The 18,074-nt window shown below is 40.2% G+C and overlaps 1 protein-coding gene across 3 annotated transcripts; it reads left to right on the top strand.

Annotated features, from left to right (window-relative positions):
- The first annotated feature begins 23 nt into the window (after nucleotides 1–23).
- On the top strand, nucleotides 24–17,691 carry ZWILCH (zwilch kinetochore protein). Of its 3 annotated transcripts, none has more exons than XM_032233093.1 (18): nucleotides 24–351; nucleotides 2,938–2,989; nucleotides 3,811–3,906; nucleotides 3,984–4,099; nucleotides 4,996–5,192; nucleotides 5,975–6,054; nucleotides 6,366–6,536; nucleotides 8,877–8,948; nucleotides 9,322–9,415; nucleotides 9,717–9,772; nucleotides 10,258–10,354; nucleotides 10,498–10,577; nucleotides 12,470–12,626; nucleotides 13,076–13,104; nucleotides 13,690–13,826; nucleotides 14,867–14,962; nucleotides 16,133–16,251; nucleotides 17,091–17,691. In XM_032233093.1, the coding sequence occupies exons 1-18, from the start codon at nucleotides 296–298 to the stop codon at nucleotides 17,177–17,179; spliced, it is 1,794 nt and encodes a 597-aa protein (XP_032088984.1). In that variant the 5' UTR covers nucleotides 24–295; the 3' UTR covers nucleotides 17,180–17,691. The 3 variants fall into 3 exon arrangements, with proteins under 3 accessions (XP_032088984.1, XP_032088985.1, XP_032088986.1); XM_032233094.1 differs by having other exon boundaries at nucleotides 9,717–9,757; nucleotides 17,091–17,690; XM_032233095.1 differs by lacking the exon at nucleotides 24–351 and adding an exon at nucleotides 430–446.
- The last annotated feature ends 383 nt before the right edge of the window (nucleotides 17,692–18,074 follow it).

Genomic DNA, 18,074 nt, shown 5'->3' on the forward strand with positions numbered 1-18,074 from the left:
GTGTTTTCTTCTCTTTCCGTTCTGATGTCCTCGTCTAGTGAAGATGAAGGGGAAAAAATCTTTTCCAGCCGCATTCTCCGTTTAAAGTCTCCTCCGAAGATGTCGGGATTATCTTCTTGGGGGAGGGGGAAGAGAGAGAAAGGATCCGGCAGGCGTCTCTCTTCGGCGGAGAGATTTCTCAGGCACCCACGGGTGTTGGGAAGTAGTTCTGGCGCGCAAGTTTGAGCTACAGGAAGCGACTGCGCATGTGCGCGGCGTCCGGGCTGCTGGCCGTCTCTGAGGCGGCGGTTCTGGGATGGATTCGCGGCGGAGGCAGGAGGGCATCCTCCGCTTCCACAGCTTCCTCGTGCAGTAAGTGGGCCCGTCCTCCTCTCATCTTGAAACTGTTCAAAAAAAAGAATAGGGTTTTTAGCTCTCCGCTTTAATCTTCACAACAACCCAGCGAGGTAGGCTTGAAAGGGTAGCGGTGAGGTTCACGGGTCTCCAGCTTAAGAGATGATTATAAAAAGGGAGGGAAAAAGTGAAACACCAGGAGTGAGCCTTACTAGCCTTGTAATACAGTAATAGGGCGATTATTATGATCTAGTTTATTTTTATTCTCTGGGTAATAAAAATCTGCCATTCAAATAATTGCCTTTAGGTTCCTGCTGGAACTCTTTTGCTTCATATAACTAATTTTAAAAAATAAAGTAAATGAAATTATCCAGATTTAGTTATTTTGCAATTATTTTTGGAACCCATTCCATTCCTGGACAGGGATGGCTATTAACTCTGAGGGAAGATTTGAACCCAGGTTCCATCCTGTAAAAGCCCAGTGTGAAAATACTGGAGTGGGCTGGAATCTGTGGTGGCTTTCAGTGAAGCCTGTGAAAAAAATGGACCTGTAATTTCGGAGTATAAGACGCACCCTTTTCCCCCCAAAAAGGGGGTGAAAATCTGGGTGTGTCTTATACACTGAATACAGCATTTTGGCCTCCTAAAAATGGACGTGCAGAGGGTTTGGGAGGCCTGCAAAGTCCTCCTGGGGGCTGGGGAGGACAAAAAAGAACAAAAAATGGACCGTTTCCCCCCCCCCCCAACCTGTAAGCTTCCTAAAGGCTATGCATACCGTTTTTGGGGCAACAAACGGGCTTGGTTTTGCAAAAAACAGTTATTTTTGGTCGTGTTTGCCCAGCCCCTACAAGCCTCCTAAAGGCTATGCTTGCCCTTTTTAGGGGGGGGGGGAGAACTGGCCCATTTTCATGAAAAACTTGACTTTTTTGCTCATTTTTGCCCCCCCAGCCCCCAGGAGCAGGCCTCTCAAACTCTCTGCATAGCCAGTTTTTCACAAAAAATGAGGTGTGCAGAGGGTTTGGGAGGTCTGCAGAGTGCAAAAATGTTTTTTTTAAATTTACCTCTTCAAAATCTTGGTGCATCTTATACTCTGGTGCATCTCATACTCCAAAAAATACAGGTAATATATACCTTGACAAAACTAAGGAAAGATTAACACACTGTAACCAATTAAAGAGGACCCTGATGGTTTCTCTCCAGCTCTCAGTAAATGCTAATACAGGTAGTCCTTGAGTTACAATAATTCACTTAGTGACCGTTCAAAGTTACAACAGGACTGAAAAAAATGGTCGTTTTTCACACATGGCTGTTTTTCACATTGATGGCCCCTGCAGCATCTCCATGGTCACGTCATCAAAATTCAGATACTTGGCAACTGGTTCATACTTAAGACCATTGCAATGCCCTGGGAGGTCATGTGATCCCCTTTTGCAACCTTCTGACAAGTAAAGTCAATGTGGAAGCCAGATTCACTTAACCATGTTACTAACTTAATAATTGCAGTGATTCATTTAACAACTGGAAACAGGGCATAAAATGGGGCAAAACTCAACAATTGCCTTCAATTAGCAATGAAAAGTTTTGGCTCCATTGTGGAGGAACCAAAGTCAAAGGAGGCAGCTGATTCTGCCCAAAGTATAGAAAGAGTGTTAGGAGTTTTCGGGGGGCGTTGAGTCAGTTGACTCCTGATGACTGTCTAGACTAGACCCTGCAGTTTTCTTAGCAAAATGTTTGGAAATGGCTTCCTTCTGCTTTCTTCCTAGGGTTGAGAGAGAGTAACTGGCCGAAGTTCACCAGCTGGATTTTTCTGAGGTGTTTATAAAATTTCCCAGTCTAGACTATTGCCCTAGGATTTCTTGAGAGTGTCCCATCCAAGTACTAGCCAAGACTAACCCCACTTTTTAATAGAACAAAAATCAACTATTTTTTCATTCATACATACATTTCCGAAGCTACAGGCAATGTGGAAAGTTGTGTGTTACAGGAAGTATTAGGCAAATCTAATATTTGTCTATCTGTAGACAGACCAGATACTAGAACTGTAGTAGTTTACAAAATGCATTGTGAATATTAGCTGGAACCTTTATAGTTTATTGGTAGTCCTCATGTAATAGGCTTGTTTAGCAACCACAGTTATAACTGTGATGAAAAAGTTTCAACCAATCCTCATATTTATGACTTTCACAGGTCTGTAAAGTAAAGGAACCTGAAGTAAGAGCATAAGCACAGTTATGGTTTCATTTGTTCTTGAGAACTATTGAGTACTCTGTTATGGGTATCTATTTTCTTCTGTGTGCATGTAATTGCCATTGTGCTTATCAAATACTTTGGAATTTAGTCAAGAGAATGGTGTAGAGTTGTCTTGTATTTTCCTCTGCTAGCAATGAGCAGGAAAGTGATGGACAGAATTTTCTTATTTTGTTTTAGGTTGCTTTATGGTAGATTGACTTTAAAAGTAACATTAGCACGTGTGTATATAGGCACATCTCATGTCAAACAGCATTTTAGCATTGGCTACATTCTGAAAATATATTAATTTCATTTTGCTCTTGAGATCTGTTTCCAGTATTCAGAAAAATAAGTAAATCACTATTTATATTTCAGAGTATATGAGGAAGGAAAGCAGAACAATACAACTGGCCCTTCTACTTTTGAGGTATGTCTATTAAGTGTTTTAAACACAGTATTGGTTTACAGGAAATGCTGTGCAGTTAAAGGTAGTAAAGTTTAGAAATGCTAAGATTTTAAATAGTTTAATGTTAGATATAGATTCTAGAAGGGGAAAATATAGTATAATGCTGAATGAAGTTTAATTTATTTATATTTTTAAGTGTGACATGTTCCTTCTTATTGTAAGGATAAATTTGGAAAGGTAGTGCTATATATGTACTCCAGAAGGAAACTTAGGATATAAGTATAATAAATAATAAAAATGACAAGTCGTTGTTGTAATATGGTTACAAGTCATCTTAACAGATATGTTGTATAATTCAAATTGCAAATTTGGACTGTTGATTCAAATTAATTTGAATATATTCTATGAAAGGAAATATAGATTTCTTTTCTCTGTAGCTTGGTTTGTGTTACTTTTCTATGACTATGGTTATTATCTTTAAATAAATTTTACTTTGCTAGGGAAGGACTATTCGTAAGTCCTGAAGTCTGCTATAAAGCATGATTGCTAAGTTATGTATGTATCAACATTAAAACTCTTATATAGTCTGGTGGAACACACGGTCCTCTAAGGAGATCCCAGACTATAGAAAGTTACTGAAAAATCTGGTCTGAAATTCTGACATCTGCTACTTTGAAGCAAGACTATGCTGCAAAGGAAAGGATATGCATGAATGCAAATTGCAATAAATTTGCCTTCCATACTTTCAGTGTATAAGCATGTGGTGCTGTAAGTCAAATTATTTTTAAATTTAGATTGAGAAAAGTACTGTATTATGGAAACAACTTGTTTCTTTTTACCAGACTGACCTACAAGTCCATTTGATCAATGAAGGCCATACAAATCCCTTAGAAAAGCTTTGGGACCAAAATGGAAGTTTTTTTGTTGTAGAGAAACTGGTAAGTTGGTAAATAACTTCCATATGTTCCACCTTTCTGGAACTTAGCAAATGTCTAGCACAGCTGCTTTTTTGCAGAGATCATATGAAGAAACCAGCAGCCTGAAAGTATGTCAAAATGGTGAACCTTCAGTTTCCGAGGCTTTCCCAAAAGAAAATTTTTCAGCATCTCCTTTGGCCCTTTCAAGAGCAAGGTATGCATGTTTGTGTGATTATTTTAATCTTTATTCTTCCTAAAGCAAAAACTAATTTTACTGCCTAGCAGAACAGCTATAATTCAACGTATATTAGTTTCTACAAAATGGTATCAACTTTAGATATTCGAGTGAGTAGAATTTTGTACCAACAATTCCTTAAAGAAGGACAATTATAAGATTCCTTTGGTTTGTGTATGTGTATAATAAGCATTCATGTACCTAATGCAGTGATGGGCAACCTTTTTGGCGTGGTGTGTCAAAAATCGGCAAAAAATCGAGCATAACTCACGTTGTGTGTCACTTCGACAAAAACATAATTTTGCGCAATTTATAGTTTAAACTACAAAAATGGCGCTCACAGTTCCCGTTGGCACTCCGCTGTTCCCTGCTGTGGTGCGGTCGTAACCGACAGTCCCAGGAGTAGACTCTCTGTGCCGGCCTGACTGGAGAGAGGCGCGCACTGTTCCCGCGCTCCTCTCCTGCGGGTCCTCCCTCGCCGCGCTGATGACGTGTGTGCGCACGGCACGCACGCCTTACCAGCAGCCCCTGTGCTCAGAAAGGGGCGGCGGCGATACAGTAAGTGAGTGTGGGCGGGGGAGATCACACGTCCTGCCCCCCCGTTCCTCCAGCACAGATTCTTTCATCCTCGGCGGCCGTGCAGGAGCCGAGGATGAATCGCATGAAATCCTGTGCGTGTCACCCCAAATGGCTACGCGTGTCAGCACTGACACGCGTGTCATAGGTTCGCCATCACTGACCTAATGGAATAAATACTACCTTTCTTTTTTAATTGATGTTAGCTATTTTGGGATACAAAAAAATAAAGGTTAAGAAAAATACATCAAATATTTTGTAATTAGTAATCTTCCATAATGTCTTTTCACCATTGATAGGCAATTGATTTCTTTCTACACAATGTCTCAAAATCCAAACATGGAACATCTACAAATAAACCATGCAGTGCAATTTCCTCCGCTCTGGGTACGATGTGAACCTTCTGACCCAAAACAGATTATTTGGCTTGGAGCAGAACCTTCGAGGAATGGAAATAACCTTTTGGGAATCAGGCTTCACACTGTTACATGCAGTGGTAAGTGTCTATGGGAGAGTCTTGGTCATCTAGGTCATGGTTGTCCGAAAGATGCTTTTTCAAAAGGCAACTGGACTATGTTTTTCCTGTTTTTTTAAAAGTCAGAATCTAGGGTATATACCGTATTTTTCAGAGTATGGGACACACACACCAAAAAAGTGGGTGGAAATGTCTGTGTGTCTTATATAGTGAATACGGGCCCATTTTAGGCCTCCGGAGGTTTCTGCGGGTCCCATTTTTGCCCTCCCTGGGCACGTTTTTAGTCTGGAGAGTGCTTCTGGATGCTGGGAAGGACAAAAACGGGACCCACAGAGGCCCACCTGTTTTTGGCCTGGAGAGTGCCCGTGGAGGCAAAAAAACTACTTTTTTTTGTTTTCCTCCTCTAAATCAAGATGTGTCTTATAGTCCAGTGTGTTTTATACTCCGAAAAATGCGGTACTTCTTCTAAAATGAAACCTGTTTTAGCAAATTGATTCAGACAAACTGTTATTTTTGAAGTTGTGGGCTAAAACTGTATGTAACAGGATTGGTTATTTAAAGTAGTCTCTGGAAATATCTCTTTACTTTTCAATATATGTTTTTCTCTGCTACTTCAAACATACAGATTAATTGAGGTATGTTATTGGTTGCTAATTATAATTTTTGATACAGTATTCATCTACATTTTTGCTGCTGATAGGAATAATAGAATTAATATTAGAAGATTTTAAAAATGAAATCAAAGCTTTTTATCTAGTTTTGATCATTAGATAGTCCTCATTTAATTCAGTTTTTTTCCCTAGGTCCTGTGTCAAATAGTAATTATTCTATTGACTTGGAGAAATTGAAAGAAAAACATAGAATGAGACATCATGCTTCAGATGTATGTTTATTTTGATTTTTATTCACAACTAAATATACACTAACATTTAAAAAAAATGAAACAAACCTCAATTGAAAAATTTCTAAGTTTAATATATGGTGTTTTATTATGTAGCACAATAACTTTGAGTTCAATATATGATGGATCATTATATATTGAATGCAGAAGCCGTTGTTTTCATTGTGGCTTTTAGGGAGTTTTTATTATTGCAGTCTTAATCTGATTTTAAGGTAATTTATAAAATGTGATGTTTTCATGGCTACAGCCATTCAGCTTGGCTGGCTACAGCTATAAACTCTCTTGTATCTTAGCTGACAATAACAGGCTTTGCCCGTTATGAATTTCTTGAATCCACTTCACTGGACTCCTTGACTCAGGAGGATTCTCTTATTCCATTGGAGAGAAATATATATGCAGATTTTTCTTGGGAGGGTGTGAAAATGATGCTGCAAACCCCTCCCCTCTCCTCTGCTGCTCTGCTGGTAAGGAAATTAACAGTTTTAATACTGTGATAACAGATGCTGAAATGTTGCTGCTAATTTAGCACCCATTTAATTGTGAACTGGGTAAAGGAGGTAGTGTGCAAACGATCTTGTTTAAAACCTAAACTCTTAAAGGCAATTCAAGAAATAATGAATATAAATAAATGATTCATTCTTTCTAGGCCTAGACTCTGTGTGTGTGTGTGTGTTTTTGTACATTTTCACGGGTGTAGGTATCCTGGTCTTGTTGTATTCGGGTCTTTTACCGTGTAAGATTGAGATTGTCTTGGCAACGTTTCGGCGAGGTCTCACTTGCCATCTTCAAGTTGGTGTTTTCGGCTTTGTGTTTGTGTGAGTAAAGCATGGTTGGAACTGCCGTCTTTCTATAAATCTTGGTGAGGGTATGTGGAATGCTGGCTTTGTTTCAGTAAGTGGATTGATTGGCTGTGTAATTGTATCATGATTCGTTGATTGGTGCTGATTGGTGCTAGCTGTGTGTCCGTTGTTGCTTTGTGTTGTAACGGCCTGGGTGGTGGGTGGGGCAGGTTTGTTGACTAGGGCTGGTTTCCAGATGTCTGGTAGGCAGGAGGTATCGTCACGTTTATTCATGTTGTGGGTTTTTTTCTCTATTTCAATAGCTTCCATAATTATTCTCTTGTTGAAGTGTTCAGTTTTGGAGATTAATTTGGTTTCTTCAAAATCAATTTCGTGTCCTGTAGCTTTAAGGTGCTGGAAAAGGAGGAAGTTTTTTCTTTTTTTCAGACTGCGTTCTTGTGTTCTGCGATGAGTGCATTTATTCTCCTATTACCCGTATATACTCGAGTATAGGCCGACCCGAATATAAGCCGAGGCACCTAATTTTACCACAAAAAACTGGAAAAGCTATTGACTCGAGTATAAGCCTAGGGTGGGAAATGCAGCAGCTACCAGTAAATTTCAAAAATAAAAATAGATACCAATAATGTTTTTGAATATTTATTTCAAAGAAAAACAGTAAACTAGCGGTGTATTCAATGAAATACTTCACTCACCTCATGATGCTGATGTCCCGCTGTGATGATGATGTCCCGTGCAGCCGCGGGAGCGATGTCCCGCCTCCTATGACACACGGCACAGTGATTCCTATCATTGGATCACTGTACCAGAGGAGGTGGGACATCGCTATGTGGCTGCTTGCCATAACAAGGAGGAGGTGGGACATCGTTGCAGAGCGGCAGGAGGGGGAGGAAGGGGAATCGTAAGACAGCCCTGCATTACATTAGAACGTGAGGAGGGGGGATGGTGCGGTGCGCGCTGCGCGTCAAACTGACACAGAGGGAGGGGAAACTCACAGGGGCACTGGGCCATTCACGAGTGTCACCCAGCGGCATGGCCCCACCCCTTTTTCTCCTCCATTTCGGGCAAATTTTTCACTGACTCGAGTATAAGCCGAGGCGGCTTTTTTCAGCCCAAAAAGTGGGCTGAAAAACTAGGCTTATACTCGAGTATATACAGTAGTTTGTCCTATGTATGTTGCAGGGTAGATTTTGCATGGTATTTCGTAGACTCCTTGGTTTTCTAGCTGGATTTTGTCTTTGGGGTTTCTTAAGATATTGGCTATTTTTTGGTCAGTGTTGAAGGCTATCTTGATATTGTGTTTGTGGAGAATTTTGCTGATTTTATCTGTTGTGCCTTTGATGTAAGGGAGGAGGACGATGCCGTTGTCCTGTTCTGTGTCTCGGTTCAGGAGGGGGGGAGTCTCCCTTTGGATTAGGTTGGTAATTGTTTTTCTTTGGAATCCTTTGGAGATTAATACGTTTGTGAGAGTGTGTAATTCAGTTTTCAGGTGGTCTTTATCGGCTAGGCATTTGGTTCTGGTGATGAGGGTCTTGGCTACAGAGTTGATCTGTGCAGGGTGGTGATGGGATTGTGCTTTTAGCTAGCGGTTGGTTTTTTTTTTCTGGTAGATGGTGTGTCCTAGGGAGCCATTGGGTTGTCCTAATCTACAAAAAATCCAGCCCTAATCAAATGAGCCCCACCCACCACCCAGGCCGTTACAAAACAAAACAACGACAGACACACAGCCAGCACCAATCTACCAATCATGATACAACTACACAGCCAATCAATCTACTTACTGAAACAAAGCCAGCACTCAACCCACTCCACCAAGATTTATAGAAAGACAGCAGCTCTGATCACGCTTTATGGACACAAACACGAAGCCGAAAACATCAGCCTGAAGACGGCGAGTGAGACCTCGCCGAAACGTTGCCAAGACAATATCAAACTTACACAGGAAAAGACCTGAATACAACACCAGCACGCACACACAAATCATTTTATTTTTGAAAATTTCAGACCCTTCAGATGGCCTCTGGGAGCCCCTTGAGTTCTGTATATGAGCAAAACAGAGAATTGCAGTTTCTCTTGGTGAGTATTGCAACATTATTTCCCAGTCAGAAAATAATGCTTAGCTGAGTAATAGCAAGGATGATTGCGAGCTAAAAACTCAACAGTCCTCTTTGAAATGGAATCAAGGTAGAATTGTTAAACATGCTTTAAATGAATGTTTTTAATGTGTTAATGCTTAAATGTTGTGGAAATTTCAGTACCATTTTTATTTTGTGTGTGTGTGTGTGCATCTGGTCACACAAGTATATGTAATGCATTCTGCTGAAGAGCAAACACCCTTAATGGGATAGTTTAATACAGGCAGCAGCCTGTATTAAATAGCCGTGTGTGTTGCACTCTGCTGTATCAAGCCATGACTTTAGACTTCTTTCTTTTTGGATGATGGCGTTAGAGTTTGGCTGAGACGTTGAAGAATGGACTAACAAAATGTCCGAAGAGTCTGGGAAGAAAATCTGCTGTTGAACTAGTGCAGAAACTTTTGAAAGGTAATGCTAAGCATTTTGGAAATAATTCCCTTGAAGTCTTAACTGAAATATCTGTAATGGCTGTGTTTGCATTGGTCTGCTGAATAAACTAGAGTGGCTGCATTCACACAGCATGTTAATCCCAAAAAGAAAATACCACATATGAGCCAATACGTGGCATGTAGGCAAGTGTGCCACATCATCACAAATTGATGTATTCAGGAAATGTTCCCTCCAGCCAAAGTTTCATGACAGCAAAGTATGTTCCATTGTATTAAAGCTGATGGCCATAGTACATAGCTTTCTTTTTTTTTTCTTTTAGACTTAAAAGATGATGATACTGAAAATGAAGATGATACTGAGGTATTTGGTAAGATAGTGAGTAGAAAAATATTCCCTCAGAACTCTAGATTGACTGAAGACTGTTTCAATATTGAAGCTTTCAGTGAGTTTTGCTTCAACTAGAATGGCAAAAATAACAGACATTCTTTTGGGAAACCTATTTGCAAGCCTGATATAAGTAGTCGTTGTTTAGCAACTGCCTCCTGCAGTGGCCATTTTGTTACTCAACACCTCTAAACTTAAATGGAATGCTGGGAGGGGACTAGAAATGGCAGAAGTTATATTAGAAGTGTCAATCACCCTTTCTTGGAGAGTTGATGGCAAAAGTGTGTTATATTTCCTTCCACCTTCATAGTTTTTTAATGCACTTTGTTATTTTGAACCTTTAAAATTCTATTTCTAGTTTTCTTAATCACATAAATATATGGTTACAAAATTTCTTTGAACTGTGATGTTTAAATAACTAAAATAGTAATTCCTGTTTCAATTTGAAATTCATTTTCCCTTTGTTAATTTTCCAGGATAACACTACAACAATCAATGGTTCCATGAAAACGCATTTTAATCAGCGCAGAGACCTTGATTTCCTTGAACTGCTGTGGTGCAATATATGGAGAAGTATGTATGTTTCTAGGTTCTGTCTCAAAAAAATTTGAGATGCTGTCTTTAAGGGGACCAGGGAAGGATTTCTATTAATTTACCTGGTCTACGTTGAGTTTGGTTACTGCTTTATTTAATACTTGACTCCCCCCGTCCCCCAGATGTTGCTTCGCATGAGGAACTGGTGAAGTGTTTTTCGTTGGTAATAAGAGCCCTTCAGCATGGAGAACTGCAGACATGGGTGAGTCGGAGTAACAAACCTGGAATGCAGGCAGAGCCATACTGTTCTTCAGCATGCCCAGCCTTTTCGAACCAGCCTTTGCACATTGCAGGTGATGCGATGTGCAAAGGGCTGCACCCTCTAAAACCAGGGCAAGATTAGGACCAAGAACTAGGCAAAACCAAATCAAAACCCAAGCGGAATGCAGTTACAGGTATTCCTTGACTGACGACCATTTGTTCAGTGACCGTTTGAAATTATGAGGGAACTGAAAAATGGCCTTACGACCTGTGCTCAAATTACAGCAGTTGCAGCAGTTCCATGTCACATGATCAGTATTCAACCACTTGGCAGCCCACTTGCCCTTATGACCACAGAGGCACTTCAACACCCACCCCCCAAACCTGCCTCCCCCCCCATCTCTGCTCTTTTGGCTGCCCTGTACCCTGCCTTGTGAGGTGGCACAACTCCCACCCCAAACAACTGCAGTGCTCTGCAGGTGCTGCCATGCCCAGAAAGCCTCAGCAAGCATTCATTTGCCTTCTCTCCCACCAACCTTTCACCTGTTGTTCCCAGCATCCCACTGAATTTGCTTTCTTATTTTCAGACCCAGCCACTCACTACATGTAGCTAAAGCTGTGCTACCTTCAGAAAAATTTGTGAAGATAGGGCAGCTTTAGCCACTTCAGGAAAGGGGAGGGCTGGAGAACCACATGGGGCTGGGGAGAGAAGGCATGTCCTATAGATGGATGTTTTTAAAAAAATGAGAATTGTATAAATTAGGAACTCCCTGGTTTGGGATTGCTTGATAGAGGTTAATGAGTCCTCCATCCTCAAATCTTCTTAATAATATTACATTGAGCACTTAATAGAAATCAGATCCCTTAGATTTTGGTTTCACTATTTGGGTTCACTAGTCGGACATAATAGGCATTAGCATCCTATTATGGCACAACAGTATCATGTGTTTTTTTTTTTAATTCTGGTTTAGGTCTAATTCCCGTTAAACTCCAGATTTCCCAAACCAGTTAAATAAAATGTGGCTTGCTAGGAGATATCAATCCAGTCAAATAGTCTTTCCTGGCCAAGTATATGTACTTAATTGTTAGAAATAATGTTAGGTACTCAAAGGACTTAGTTTGTTTTCCTTTTTCTTCCTGCTGATCTTTACAGCATTTATATCTACTCAGGTGGTGCTCAAAAATTCAAGATGGCAGCCACAACCATGTGATTAACACCCCATCGCGTGGAAGTGTTTTTAATCTGATGTCTTACATTTCCCCAGACAATATCTTTCCTTCCTTTTTCAGGAGATTTGCTTCTGAGGCTTGGGCTGGATAACACACTCCTTCCCTCTTTCCATCTTCTAATCCCCCATCCTTCCACGATTCCATCTCTGTGCTTCAACCTTTTTTATTCTGATTTAGCAATAGCAATAGCAATAGCAGTAGACTTATATACCGCTTCATAGGCCTTTCAGGCCTCTCTAAGCGGTTTACAGAGAGTCAGCATATTGTCCCCAACAATCTGGGTCCTCATTTTACCCACCTCAGAAGGATGGAAGGCTGAGTCAACCCTGAGCCGGTGAGATTTGAACCGCTGACCTGCTGATCTAGCAGTAGCCTGCAGTGCTGCATTTAACCACTGCGCCACCTTGGCTCTTTAATCTGTGCCCTGTGCATGAGGGAGTCTCAAATATTCTTTTGTGATTCTTTTCCAAACTGAGCTTATCATGAGACTGGGGGTGCTGGTTGGCAACTATATTTTGGTTGAACGGTGGGAGCAGGATTATTTTGTACACTTAAAATGTGGAATATTTCAAATTAGATTTATTTCAATAGCTATTTTGAGATATTTCAGGGTATACTATATAGAGCAGGAGGATCTATGTAAAACATTTGTTTTCTTTGTAGATTCATCAAGAAAGTAACAGTTTACTGAGCAAATTGATCAAGCAGTCTTATCATGGGAAAATGGAAACAGTTTCTCTTGATGGAGATTCTCCCATTCAGATGCTTCTAGAAATAGGCATGGATAAAATGAAGAGAGACTATATCAGCTATTTTGTGGGTATGTTGGCTACCCATCCTGATTTTGGGTAGTTGTATCCAAATGATTTATCTTTCTGTTTAAAAAAAACAAGATATTAGTATCTTGTCAACTAATACCAAGGGTGAGCAAATTACTTATCAGAGATCAAATGTATTGATTTAATTTACAAACTAACAAATAGAAACTTTTTCTGAACAAATTTGATTATCTGACATTGCTGGATGCCTCCCCACAGTCACTTTGCCCTGCCAAACTCTGAACTAGGGAAGGAAAAACTCTTTAGCTGTCTCTAATTCCAGTTTTTCTTTCAGTTTTTCAGAGGGTCCCAATAATGCAAACATGGAGGCAAATGTCATTGTCTCCAGCTTTTGGTTTTCTAATTTTGTAATAAATGAAGGCTTTCATTGCAGCTTTTAGCATTTATTTTGTATGAAATTGTGATACAAATTATATTTTTTGTGTTTCAGGCAAAGAATTTGCCATACGGACTCATTTGGTAAGTCATAGTCCCCACTTTCCAAATAATATTATATAAATAGTTCTTGACTTATGAACACAACTGGGACCAGAATTTCCATTGCTAAGCAGAGTGGTTGTTAAATGAGTCACATCCAATTTTATGACCTTTTTTGCTACAGTTATTAAGTGAATCACAAGACCATTAAGTAAATCTAAGTACCCCATTGATCGCTTGTTGGAAGCCAGTGAGGAAGGGCGCAAAGAACAATCACATGACTCTGGGACTCTGCTGGTTGCCAAGTGCCTGGGTTTTGATCACATGACCATGGAGATGCTGTAATGCTTAAAAGTGGGAAAGAAACCCGGTCGTACGTCACTTTTTCAGCACCGTTGTAACTTTGAATGGTTGCTAAAAATGGCTGTCGAGAACTACTCTACTTGAGAGTTGAATAGCGACAGATGTCTGGCGTGGAGGGCATTGGGGAGATTCTTACTAGATTTTTGCAACTGAGGCTGCCTACATATTGTTATTTACCCAATCCTTAGGAAAGTTAGCCTTTGATTAAGATTACAGATGCTGTCAATAGCTCCTGATGCTTGTCCTCTGCTATCTCTTTCAAAGGACTACTTCATGTCCACTTCAGTAGGTCTTCAGGAACAGGCTCATCGTATCCAGAAACTACACCACATGTTGGAAATTGTGGACAACTGCATGAATCTTATCAAACTAGAGCAAGAGAACCTCATCTTTCTCACACAGTAATTGCTTGCCAGCAACTTTCGCTTAATAAGAGGGTTCCCTTGAATAATGTGATGTTTGGCGTGGTTTTGCTTCACAGAGTTGTGCAAAAAGTGTGCAGCTTCTACGCTTCTTTCTGCACTGGGAGAAAGAAGGCTAAAGGAATATTTCAGCAGTATGGGGAACACCATAAATTAATAGCTACTGAATTGTTTTGATCCTTTAAAAGTGGCATTTCATTCTTGCCCTCATTTTCAATTCCTATCTTTGTGTTAAATCAAGAGGCGGGGGAAGAAACTTTATTCTTCCCATTATGCCCCTAAAGTCACAACATAATTTATTTTTGAAAAGAGAGTTCTCCCTGATGTATGCTATTTAAAAACCATCTCCAAGGAGTATTGAATGGCGAATATACTTTGAAATTGAAAGTTTGGATGTGAGATCCATTTTTTTGCAAGGGTTTAAAGTTCAGAGCAATCCCTGAAAAACTTAAATCCCTTTCAAACTTAAAAGACTTCTCAATTGTCACAGAACAAATATTTTGAGACTTGTGTATCCCTGTTTCTTACCAAAGTAAAAACTTAATCTGATATAACACAGAAATGTATTTGATATGACTGGAAAGTGATCATATGTATTGCATTTGATTAAGTATGAAAAATAGAATCAACTTTAGTTTTTGGCCTAGCTTTGCCTACTTGTTTTGATCTGCTTATTCTTTGGCTCATGTAGGCTACCTTGTGGGTGAACTTCCCAGCTTGGGTATAATTAGTGTCGTTTGCTTTTTCTTCAGTTCAGTCCAAGTTTCTTCTTCCTGAAAGCTGTTAGAGTCATGAGTCTCCATTGTGTTCAGTTACGTGCTACTTTTGCATGTTCGTCATAATATCTATAAATTGCTATTTATAATATTAAATATAAATATATATTAAATATAAATATAATTGCATGTATTGAACAGAAATCGGAAGATGCCACTGGTTTTGATTTACATTGTAATCTACATGTTCTCTAATATATTTTTCTAAGAATTTATGGTGTGAAAATGTTTTTGTTTTTGTAGATCTTGTATCAATTATTATAAAGAAAATCCTCTGAATGAAAAGCATGCATTTCAGCTACCAGTCAGGACAAGTTTGTTGAAGGAATTTTACCAAAAGTAAGTTAAGTCCTCAGGGAATTAAAGCCGATCAATTGGCATAGAAGTAATAATAATTGTCAGGTAAAGGTGGGCAGTAGTATGACATTTGTAATGTCATGTAGGGCTTCAGAGGTAACAACCAGCACCCTGAATTGCACTCAGAACTTAACAGACTGCCAGTGCAACTCTCGTTATAATGGGGTGGATGGACAAACCACAGTGTGCTCATTATTACCTGGGCTCCTGGATGCTGCGCTAGCTGTAGTTTCCAGTTGGTCTTCCAGTACAGTCCCACTTAGAACATAATACAGTAATCCATCTGTGATGAGACTGAGTAAAGTCAGCTAATCAAGGAAAGGCCACCATTGCTGCACCAGACGGAGTTATTCACCCGCTCTCCTGGCTACAACTTCCAGGTCCTGTTCAAGTTGAATCCCAAGATTCCCCAAGGAGTGTCCAGTTCCATTTGTCAAAGCACTCTCCTTTCCAGAGTCAACGATGAATTATTGTGTGGGAAATACCTGCCAAGGGAGAACGGAGGGAGTAAAAAGACATCCTGTTATGGAATCTTTTTCCAGGGGAGGAAACAACAGAGGCCAGGCTATGAAAGTCTATTCCCAGTTTCTCAGGGGTTTGCAGTCAGTTTTGCAAGATTCTGATAAATAGGTGATCAATAACCAAACAATTTTGGCCCATTCACAGAGTTGTTCTGATTCTTTGCGTCTGACAACTGTCTCGGGACTTAAACTGGCATCCAGATCCAAGCTAGGATCCCTATTCAGACCTAACAGTTTGCAGGTAGCAAGTGAGGATTTCTACTTGTCCCCTGTCAGCCTACTTTGGATATATTATTAGCATATTGGTGATACCTCACCCCATCCTAAAAATAACCTGTCCCAGTCATTTCATCTGGGTGTTAAATAGTAATGGGGAGAAGACTGAGCCCCACTTAATGGGGTGGCTGACAGCTTGACCTTTACTCCCTGTCTCAGCTGACTGGAAGCAGTTGTAAGGCATCTATCTCTCTGACTTAAGGCTCTCGGCTTTCCTTTGTAGCTACAATATTTAGAGGTAGTCTTGAGATCTGGCTACCTGCAGGAGACCCTTAGGTTTTACCACCGAGCTTTCCAAATATATGCACCTCTTTAATATGGTTCAATTCTTACCTTTTTTTTTTTTTTTTTACAGTGCTCATCCTCAGATATGGAGAGTGGCAATCAGCAGCGGTCAAGGACCAAAAAGGGTGAAAACAATATGGCAACTTAGCAACACCCCTCCAACTGCACACCTGCAGCCAGCCAATGGAGGTGAGGAACTTTTGCAGTCTGGAATCTAGAATGCCATTAGCTTTTATGTTTTATTCATTACCGCTGCTATTGTAATCAAAGCCCTGTTTTGAAATTTACTTCTGGAATTAATTAGCAGATCACTTGGTGGCATGTGGCATATAATATTTTGTGTCCCTCTGTTTATTCTCTGGCTTCTTATCTATGGAACTTATCCATCTTTCTATTTGTTTTGGGTGTTCTATTCTAACAGGTGGCATCCACAGATCTAGATAAAATTGTGTTTTCTGTCTATGAGAAGAATGCCCTTGTTTTGTTTTCCTTTTGGTTAAAATAACTAGAACCCATAGTTGACCTTCTGTCCTATTTTCTTCTTATGTTTGGGGAAGTTAGTTTCCAGAGTGAATAGATTCTGACTTTCTTGTTTTGCATAATTTTAATTGGCTTCATAGCTGAGAGACTGTCCAAATAGCAATAGCAATAGCAGTAGACTTATATACCGCTTCATAGGCCTTTCAGGCCTCTCTAAGCGGTTTACAGAGAGTCAGCATATTGCCCCCAACAATCTGGGTCCTCATTTTACCCACCTCGGAAGGATGGAAGGCTGAGTCAACCCTGAGCCGGTGAGATTTGAACCGCTGACCTGCTGATCTAGCAGTAGCCTGCAGTGCTGCATTTAACCACTGCGCCACCTTGGCTCTAATCTTGAGCCATGGATGTATCTCCCCAGAAGAAATTATGTCAATAAAATTCCCCTGTAACCTGAAAGAGCCCTCATAAGTAAGCCTCCCATCCAAGGCAGTTAAAATGTTTTTTTTAGTCCTCCCCCATGTTTGTTACCATTGCCTTTTGTTCTGCAGATTCACTGGATGACACCAAAATCTGTGGCAACGAAGGGAAGCATTTTATCACTCTTTCTGAGTGCTCTCAAGTGGACTTCATCAAATGAATGTGCAATTCATGATTCTTTTCTACACCCAGAAAGAGTTGCATTGTTGTGCTTGCTGCATTTGTTGAAATTCTTTAGCTGAGGGCAGATTGAAAGGAAAAGTGCATTTTAGTGGAGAGCAGCCATAACTGCCCTTGATGGATGCTTCCTTCCCCATCGAAGGAGGAAAGCTCAGAAGTTCCTTACTGCTCCGAGTAACAAAAAGCAGGTGAGAGATGCAGCAAAAAGGCTTCTCTTCTTTGTTAACGACATTAATAAAGGCAATTCAAGGAACACTTCAGCATTTTGGAATCCTATTAGGGATCTGGTATCTGTAGAGATTTCCTCTTACTGGGATGGTGATCCAGCCAAATCTTGGAATTGGGAACAGTCGGCTTTTGGGAAATGCCCCTTAGCCAAAAATATCAAGCAATTTCAAGCTCTGGTTTGCAAAGTAAAAACTGTTATTTTGGAACCTCCAAAATAATCCCCGCCCTCTCTTTATTTTTCATTTCATGCTCACCTTGCCGTTAATTCAGAAAGCATTGGGAGCCTTTGTATATGCATCATGCTGGCTGGGAAATTCTTGAAGTTAAGGTCCAGAGATCCTAAAGTTTCCAAGGTTGGACACCCCTGAGATACACACTTAAAATATATGCTGCTCTTGTGCTCACGCAGGCTTAAGAAAACCCTGCTTAGACTTTGGCAACAATTTGCAGCATACAGATACACTATCCTATCCCAAGGCTACAACCTCCTCTTGTTGCTGTGCCATCCCAATTTTCTACTCTGGAAAAACCAGTTTCTTATCTCTGTGAGAAGAAGTGTGTATATGCTTATAGTATGTGTGCAAATGCTCACACATAAGCCTAAAAACAAATCCATGCGAAGTAATATTAGGGTTGATATATACGCA

Source organism: Thamnophis elegans, chromosome 16 (assembly GCF_009769535.1).
Source record: "Thamnophis elegans isolate rThaEle1 chromosome 16, rThaEle1.pri, whole genome shotgun sequence".
Taxonomy (NCBI): Eukaryota; Metazoa; Chordata; class Lepidosauria; order Squamata; family Colubridae; genus Thamnophis; species Thamnophis elegans.

What these genes read in the sequence shown, in the direction of transcription:
- ZWILCH (XM_032233093.1), top strand. Translation starts at nt 296, where the DNA reads ATGGATTCGCGGCGGAGGCAGGAGGGCATCCTCCGCTTCCACAGCTTC. An exon ending in TCTCCTCTGCTGCTCTGCTG is followed by an intron (nt 6,537 to 8,876) that starts GTAAGGAAATTA and finishes TGAAAATTTCAG; the next exon opens with ACCCTTCAGATGGCCTCTGG. An exon ending in AACCTCATCTTTCTCACACA is followed by an intron (nt 13,827 to 14,866) that starts GTAATTGCTTGC and finishes TTGTTTTTGTAG; the next exon opens with ATCTTGTATCAATTATTATA.